Source organism: Eschrichtius robustus, chromosome 13, assembly GCF_028021215.1.
Source record: "Eschrichtius robustus isolate mEscRob2 chromosome 13, mEscRob2.pri, whole genome shotgun sequence".
Lineage (NCBI taxonomy): Eukaryota > Metazoa > Chordata > Mammalia > Artiodactyla > Eschrichtiidae > Eschrichtius > Eschrichtius robustus.
Window position 1 is genome coordinate 10,862,189 of NC_090836.1, and position 8,669 is coordinate 10,870,857.

The 8,669-nt window shown below is 50.9% G+C and overlaps 1 protein-coding gene across 1 annotated transcript in view; it reads left to right on the forward strand.

The window, feature by feature from the left end:
- FAM234B (family with sequence similarity 234 member B) overlaps positions 1-8,311 on the forward strand; it is a 42,439-nt gene extending 34,128 nt beyond the window's left edge. The window contains exons 10-13 of the mRNA XM_068560783.1: positions 656-811; positions 3,244-3,361; positions 4,872-5,092; positions 5,673-8,311. Coding sequence (XP_068416884.1) covers positions 656-811; positions 3,244-3,361; positions 4,872-5,092; positions 5,673-5,678 — 501 coding nt within the window. The 3' untranslated portion in view covers positions 5,679-8,311. The remainder of the gene's footprint in view (positions 1-655; positions 812-3,243; positions 3,362-4,871; positions 5,093-5,672) is intronic.
- Positions 8,312-8,669: the final 358 nt, after the last annotated feature.

The window sequence follows — 8,669 nt, forward strand, 5'->3', positions numbered from 1 at the left end:
TTTGGGGTGACAGGAGATACAAGTGTTGCTGGGGATTATAAATCTAATCCCCTTAATTATCCCTTGAGAGATGCAACTAAGGAGTGAATTTTTCTCTTAATTTTATGTTTTTGTGCCTGTTCAGACTATGCTCTTTTAAATTTGAGACTCCCTTTGGGTTGAGCTGCACCTGCCAGGATGCACAGGACAGAGTCAAACTTGTAAAGCTTTTAGCACAGGGGACGGGACAGAGCTGTCGCCAAATCATGTTCCCCGTAATCGTGGCAGCTGCATCGCTGGAGGGAAGGGACGAGGGTCGGGTTTCAGCCCCTCCACGGTGGGATGGCTGCTCCGTCCAGGACTGTCCCGAACGCAGAATAATCGGTGTCACTTCCTGTCCCTGAGCCTCCATCCCCTCATCTGAGGACGCGAGGAGGCCTAGATGATTTATAATGTCCCTTCCCACCTGGGAAGGCTGCAGTCCTTTAGACTCTATCTAGGGTCCTGGGCCTAGTTGCTATTTAACGCTCTCTGAACACCCCGTTGTTTGCATCTGGTAAGCTCCGCCTGTTAATGTATGTGTTATTTGCATGTCCATGGGTTTTTGTTTGGGTGCGCCTGTGTTTTCCGCTGTCTCTCTGAGGACGGCCTGTACTCACCATCTTCTCTTCTGCAGGTGATGGTGGTGGATGGGGCCTCTGGCCTGGTCGCTTGGAGTTACAGCGTTCCATGTCACATGGAAGAAACCCCAGCCACCTCAGCAGCCACTGTGGACCAGAAGTCTGTCTTCCTCTTCTGGGCTGAAGGGCTGTCAGCTGCATCGCCCAATCCTGTGAGTGAGCCTGGGAGGGCCCCTGTGTCGCTTCGTCAGATGGCAGCAGCTCTCGGGGCTGACTGGGTCCGGAGGTGTTATTAGACCAGCCGCGCTTCCAAGCAGTTATGGGTAGAGGCGAAACAGCCCTCAGGTGGGCAGGGCAGGAACCTGCTTCCTTCTGAGCTGTGATCTGTCTGCTCTGCCTTTCCGCTGAGCAGCGAAAGCTGACAACGGCTCCCAGCTACTGGCTCCATGACAGTGGGAGGCGTAGGTAGAGGGTGAAGTCTAGACTCATATTAACAGCTGATTCCTATGTGCTGCAGGTGTTGAAGAGAAATAACCATGCCTGGTCTGCAGTGGGCAGGGAGGGTTTCATGGGGGCTGAGGCTGGGCTTTGAGGTGAATAAGCTGAGATTTCGGAAATGGGCGGGGCCGCAGGGTGGCAAAGCAGTGGGGTGGGGGGACGCTGGGCTGAAGGTGAGGGTTCACCTGGGGGATCACGGGAGAGAAGCTCCGATACACGGAAGGCAGGTTTGAGAATGTCTTAAATGCTGTCCTGCAGCACTTTAACAGGGTTGAGGAGGCACGGGGCCACCTCTACAAGGTGCCTGGGGATTTTGAGTAAGACTCACACTGATTGAGTCCAGTTAAACACAGCTGACCAGCACCTACTGTGTGCCAGGGACCTCAGGGTAAACTAGGAACAGTGCTGCCCGCTGCAGGAGAAGACGGACGGTCCCTGGCGATCGGGTGGCCTGACAGAGGGGGAGTCCTGCGTTCATCAGCCCTGTGCTCTAGGACTTAACTTTTTTGGGCCCCATGCTCTTTATCCGTTAATGAAGATGCTCATATGGTCCCTCGCTTTCGGATCAGATTTCCATAAATGGTTGTCCTAACTCTGCGGTTCCCTGACATATGAATGTGGGCAATCTACCTAACATTTAACTTCCTGGTTTCCTCCTTTAATAAAATGAGGGGCTCGGATCAGATGACTCTCAAATGTAAGTGTCTATAAATGACCACAAAACAAAGACATATTACCAATGCTGTAATAGAGGTACACATAGGAAGTTTAGATGGAAGCAGAAAGGGAGGGGGGTAGTCATTTTGTTGGGGACGATTAGGGAGCTTTTCTTGAAAGAGGTGGCATCGAGTTGGGGACCTCCGGACAAGAAGTGTTTTAATGTGTGGAAATGGGCTCACGAGGAAGACGTCTAAGGGGGAATAAGATTGGCCAAGGTCAGGTAAAGTCAAGTGAAGCATGTGCTTGTTTCACAGACGTTCTTGGAGCGTTGGGTGCATAGGCATATAATCGTAGGAGGCCAAGGAAGGCAGATTGGGGTTGAAAGGCATAAGACCTTGGTTTTCATGCTAAGGAGTTTGGGCACCATGCCATAGGCAGTGAGGAGGGAGTTGGGCTATTTTCTTGTCATGTTAGCTGAGCCGATGCTGGGATCCTGAGGTGTGTGGGAAAGCCCTCTTCTGCTCTGTGACAGTGGTGGGAGCGCACCACGAGCTTCCCGCACACGTGTCCCCTCCCCTGCCGACAGTGTGGAAGCAGGGCTGACACTCACTTCAGTTGTATCGAGCGGGGGCTACTCTTCATTGCGGTGCGGGGGCTTCTCACTGAGGTGGCTTCTCTTTGTTAGGGAGCACGGGCTCTAGGCGTGCGGGCTCAGTAGATGTGGCACACGGGCTCAGTAGTTGTGGCTCGCGGGCTCTAGAGCGTGGGCTCAGTAGTTGTGGCGCACGGGCTTAGTTGTTCCGTGGCGTGTGGGATCTTCCCGGACCAGGGCTCGAACCCATGTCCTCTGCATGGGCAGGCGGATTCTCAACCACTGCGCCATCAGGGAAGTCCCTGATGTGCATTTTTTTCTGCCATCGGGGGTCAGGAGATTGACACTCAGGCCTTGGAATTTTTATTTTACGATTAGTGAGTTCTGTTTGGTCCATTCCTGTTTATTTCAGGAACAGATAAGATCTTTGTGATTTTTTTTTAGCCTGACTCTTGCGATTGGCTTCAATATCCAGTGAAAGCAAATGTCTTTGGCTCAATATTTTTTTTTATATGCAGATTTTGCCTCCACGAAGCCCCCCCGCCTGCTGTCGGGGAAGAACTTGTTCCTAATACTCCATTGGCACCAGACTGCGAGGGCCCCCATCAGTTTATCTCCTGCGGCATGCCCATTTCCTTTCTTCCTTTCTTTTTCTCATGAGGGAGAGAAAGCATTTTCTAGCTCTAGTGGTTTGAAGAAGTTAGTGTTTAATCAGTGTTTTCAGCTCTTTGAAATGACATGTCTCTCGTATGTGGGAGTTTCTCTCAGACACACCCTCGTAGTTGGGATCGCAGGGGATGAGTGATCACCACCGTCTCCACTACCCTTTCATCTGAGTGACATTGTACGCTAGTGTGTGGACTGACCTTTGCTTTCACTGTTGCTTGTTGTCAGGATGTCGTCCCGGGAACCGAGCCACCCAGCCTTCACCACCTGTACCTCCTGCATCCAGCCTTCCCCTCCATTCTTCTGGATCTGGCCAACGCCACCGGCACCGTGACGGCTTCAGAGGGTAAGTCCCGGGGACGGTGGGGTCTGTGTACACAGAGGAGGGGAGGGGATGTGCTGGCCGTGGTGAGGGTGATTCTGTCCTCCCACCGAGGGGAGGGTGTGTGCCTGCAGGTGACGGCAGGACGCGTGTGCCGAGCTGCTCCCATGCATTCCCCCTGGTGGCCCTGGTGCCCGGGGCCATCGCCTGAGAGCGCCCTCTGGGGGCAGCACCCGGCTCACGGGGTGAGGACCCCCCAGCCTCCAAACATGCTGGAAGCTGCGGGGCAGTGTTGTCCCATCCCCAAGGGTCCACGGAGCTAATGTTTCAGCAGGTGTTTGCTCAGCATCAGCCATACACCAGGCGATGTGCCCGGGGCTGGGAATACAAATCAGACAAGTTTCTCGACCTTATAGGAGCTTAGGACCTGGAAGTCACTGCAAAGGATAAAGCAGAGGCAGGATGTTTCCTCAGGGCATTCGTTTAGGCTCAGTAGAGACTTTCTTTGGACTAAAGTGCACATGACCATCGCATAGAAACTGGCGCCAGGAGTAAAAGGGAAAAAGGAAAATCACCCGTCATCTGACCGCTCATAACCGCCGTTAACATTTGGAAGTGTTCTACTTTATATGTGCATCTAAATAATATCATAGAACAAAACTGGGATCACATCTGAGACACCTGTAATGCAAAGCCCTGGAAAGTCGGCCACCGCAGCTGGTCTGGGATCGTCCGATGGTCCCTTCCTTGGAGGGTCCCATCCCACACTGGCCTCTGGGAGTCTGCAGTCCTGCTGGGGCCGGCCAGGCCGGCCACAGTTCCTTTCTTCACTTCTTTTCCGTATTCCCTTGCCATTCAGAGACTTGCTGTCTCCTTACAAACTCGTTTGCCTTGAAGGTGAGGTTGGTGCTGTGGCTGTGGGCCCACTGGACTGCACTGGGAAGAATAGCTCATCTGGAACCTGCAGGCACTCCTGCCCACTGGCTTTGTGCGCGGCAGGGCCGCGGTGGGGAGGCGTGAGTTTGCAAAATCCTGTGACTGGACCTAAATGATCTCTTTTTCAATAGTAGCATAAGTTGTTATTCAGTGAACGTTGCGTAATGGTAATTAAGAATCGAGACCATTTTTATTACAATACCTGGTTTATAGATGAGGCAAAATAAACACTGGCTGTGTACATAGCTTATGCCACCAGGTACTGACAGTCTAGGAATTCTCAGAATTTCTAGTTTGTTGTACTCACTTTTCTACCAAGTTGTCGCCACAGTTGGCCATTCCTCTCACTTCCTGATCTGGGGCTTTCTTAGAAGTAGCTTCGGAGAAACACAGGTACAGAGGCTGAGAATTTGCTGCTTTGCACCCCTGGGCACCCATTGTCTAGTCAGTGCCTTGCATTGATTAGGTGCTCAGTAAACTTCTATGAATTAGCGAAGGAGGAAATGAGTGAATGAATCCAGTTGCCGAACCAAAGCACTCTCCTGTTAGCTGAAGTTTTCTGTCCTTTTTAACTGCTCTTGTTTTTGTCTTTCCTCAGTTGGGATCAACGACCTCTGGAAAGATGCCTTTTATGTTACCAGGACAACAGGGCCAAGCTCTGAAGGGCATCCAGCACCCCTGGTGGTCAGCAAGCTTAGTCTGCGGTGGGCACTGATGGAGGGCCAAGTGGTCCAGCTAAGGGAGACCACCCCCAAAATTGGCCGCGGGGAGCTGCGAAGATTCCTCTCTAGGATAAAGTTCGTTGACTCTCCCTACCAGGTGAAGAGCTTGTGAAAGAAATGTTTGGTTACTACTGAGGGTTAAGACACATACTACCAACCCCGAGTCTGCTCTTTAGAAGATTTGGGGAGTGGGAGCCTTCTCGAGTAGCCGGGTATCAGGAAACAGTTATTTTCAACCAGTGTTATTTTGTAAGGGTACTTCATGACCATGAACTACTGCTCAGTTGTTTTGAGCTGGAAATGGTACCATCTCTCTTAGGAGACATTTGGAAGTGTGGACTCATGGCTTTTACTGTCGCTTCTGGCCTCTTCTGGGTAAGGGCTCGTTGTGCCAGCATTGTGCAGGGCTTGTGGCAGTTACACACCACGAAGAATTATCTTGCTCAAGATGCAACCCTCCCTCCCACCCCTCTGAAAATACTACGGTCTAGTTCAATGTTCAAGAGTGTAACATGGAAAAAGATAAAGTCTCTGGGCCTTTCTGGAGGGACACTTACAAACCACTGGGGCTAGACAAAAGGACAGGAAAATAGAGGGATATTCTGACATTTAGGGTCCCTCCATGTCTCTACCGTGAAAAAAATTAAAGTCATTGATACTTGCACTTTTCTCCCTAGGTCTAGGCTGCTGGACTCTTCAGTTTCAGAAGAAGTGAACTGAATGGTACCGTCTCTCTCCAGCTGGAGAGGACGACTTCTGTCACCCACTCCACCACCTCTGCGTGAAGGTTGCCAAACACTTTGGAAGGCACTTGGAGGTCTTGGATCCAACAGCACGATCCGTTTGGCTGGGGTGCTGCCCTTCCAACCCCCTAATTAACCCCTCCTAGGTGTTCTGTGTGGATAGTTTGGAAATGTGAATCTTGTGTTATTTTTTGTGTGTCTAATTTATGAACCCTTGCTGGGAAATTCCAGTGAAGTCCTTCCCTGGAACATTTTGTTGTGTGTTACGCCCTGATTGTGTATCTCTTGGTGTGGTGATGAAACCTTCTCTAGATAAGTATGTCCTAAGCTCCAGGGACCCAGGTTCTCATCTGTCCGAAACACATCTGGTTGGTTTGGGCCTCTTGAGACTCCCAGATAGCCTACCTCTGACTTGGAGGGCCCCTCAGCATTTCTCCCCTCCGTCTCCCCCTACCTGTACCTTGGCTGCAGTAGCAAGAAAGACTGACACGGGGGTGGTGCGGGCCACCCAGAATCCTCTTCTCTTCCTTGTTTTGTGGCTCCTGTCTCCTCTCTCCTCACATGTTCCTTTGCTCTGTATTCAGTGACCATAACAATAACCCTGTGCCTATCAGAAGGGGAGCAGGAGAAGTTTAAACGCCCCACCTCTGACAAGGTCCATAGGTTATGACATGGTTCGGGTGGTTCCTCCAGTCATGACCGTTCCTACCGTGGTCACTTCGGACGTGCTTAGGTGTGCACCGTCCACAGCTTAGAGGAAAACTCAAGTCAGGAATGCCTGAGGCTGGCGGCCTCATCCCCTTTATCTCCACCCTGCTTTCTCAGCACCTTTTCCTAGTGGGCGTCCTCCTTTCTGCCTCTCATTTTGCTCTCTTTTATTCAGGGATATTTTTGCTTTGCTTGCATGAGAGCAAAGCTGTTTCTGGACTTTGGCTCCTTGAGTCCAGCATGCAACCATTCTGCCCTGTACCCTCCCTTCCTTGTAGAGCCTTTGAAGCAGAGTATTTTGAGAATATGTCTGTGTAAATACTATAGCTTTTATGAATGGAGTAGTTCTTTGCGATTATCTCCAGAGCTTGCTTCTTCCTTCTTCTGTATGGATATGTTACTTTATCAGGTTCTCCCCTAAACTTCTAGGTCATTGTTTCTATTTTGAGAAAATGTCTATGTAAATACTATAGCTTTTATAAATGGAGAAGTTCTTTAGAATTATCTCCAGAGCTTATTTCTTCCTTCTTCTGTATGAATATGTTACTTTATCAGGTTCTCCCCTAAACTTCTAGGTCATTGTTTATATAACAGAGAATCGCTGTTCTTCTCGAATAATTTTGATAGGTCATCCCTGAGTGCACTCAGGTTCTCTCTTTACTTGAGCCCGTGTCTTTTTAGATTGTGTTACTAAAGAGATTCCAGAAAATCGGGATGCCAGATTTAAAAGGGTATGTCTGAATTGCCCATTGGTAGGCATTGTGACGTAAAGGAAGGTTGGTAGCCAGAGCTGTAAGCAGGCATGTTGCCTGGCCTGGAGACTGGCCTCGCCAGGTTTCTGCCCCCTTCCCGCCCCCCGCCCCGCTGCCTGAAGTCCCTGAAAGCAGATTTGGTTTCAACACTTTGGAAGGCACGTGTGGGTCCAGCTTATTGTGAACTTGGGAGAACAATTAGGAGACGCCCAAGAGTATGGGATTGATTCCAGATTCACTTCTAGGGTTTGAATCTGCCTGGGTAGAAGGGCGTAGGATCTAGTTCAGTCTAATAGAGAATTCTAAGGACTGATTCATAGTCAACCGAATACCTGAAGCCTGAGTGGCGGCCTGGGCTGGGCCACCTCGTTCTCTACCACACGGAGGCTTTCAGAGCTGCCAGCCACTTTAGGCAGGAGTCAAATGCCAAGTTGTTTACGGAGGATCTGGTTTGGGAGGACTGTTTGGGGCAGGAGACTATATTTATGCTGGGTGAGTCCCAGAAATACCTAAGCAGCAGCTAGGAAAAGAGCATCCCTAAATTCTTTGTGGTGTGTTTGCAGACTAGCTTCACATAGATTGTTTAGACTCTGACCGGTTTGAATCTCTCTTGCTGAACACAGGACGCAAGCTCTAGGTTTCTTCTTCCTCCTGCAGCCAGTATAGGGGGAGTAAGTGGTGGCCGAAGATCGAGGAAGCTTCACCTGATCGGTGTGGGTGCTGGTCTCTTGTCAGATGTGTCCCTAAACTTCCTTCTCCTCGCAGGCAACCCCCCAGCCAGACGTCAAAGATAGGAAGTGCTCCTCTCTTTCGGGGTTGCCAGCGGAGCCAATCAAGCACTACTTAGAAAGAGTATTGACTTCAGTGAATGCCAGGGTGTTCCTTCTCCCACTCTCTCCTCTTTCCTTCCCGTACAAGCCCTCTACCCTAGACGATATCCTCCCCACCCCCAGAGGGACTCTGCTGCCCCGTCTAGTGTGGTTGCCCCCTCCCCCGAATGTGAATGGCCGCCCTTATTGCCTGTGTTAAAGAAGAACCAGCTGGTACTTTGTCAGGAAGCGCTGTTTAAAATGTGAATCGTTACAGAACAAATAAACACTGTGTATAGGAGCATACGTGTGTGCTGCTCTCATTCTTCTCAGCCGTCAAGGATGGTGGGTTTTCCCTGACGGAAAAGAGAAAGGGCGAGTGGATGGATGCAAGGTGGGGCTCAGAGGGGGGTGTAGGCCGCAGCCTGGTCGCTGGGGAGCCGCCATCCTGTCTGCGTGGCCTCAGTGGGCCGTTCTGGGGGTGGCCTGTCCCCGCAGGCTGCAGGAGCCTTCTCGTGTGCCCTAGTCTCCTGATGGCTCTGAGGATAATGTGTAATTAACGTGATGTGATATGTTCCCTGTCGCGGGGATGCAGGACACCGTGGTAGGCAGTGCGGAGGACGCCCGTTCTACAGGTCAGAGCTCCTAGGAGAGGCTTCCAG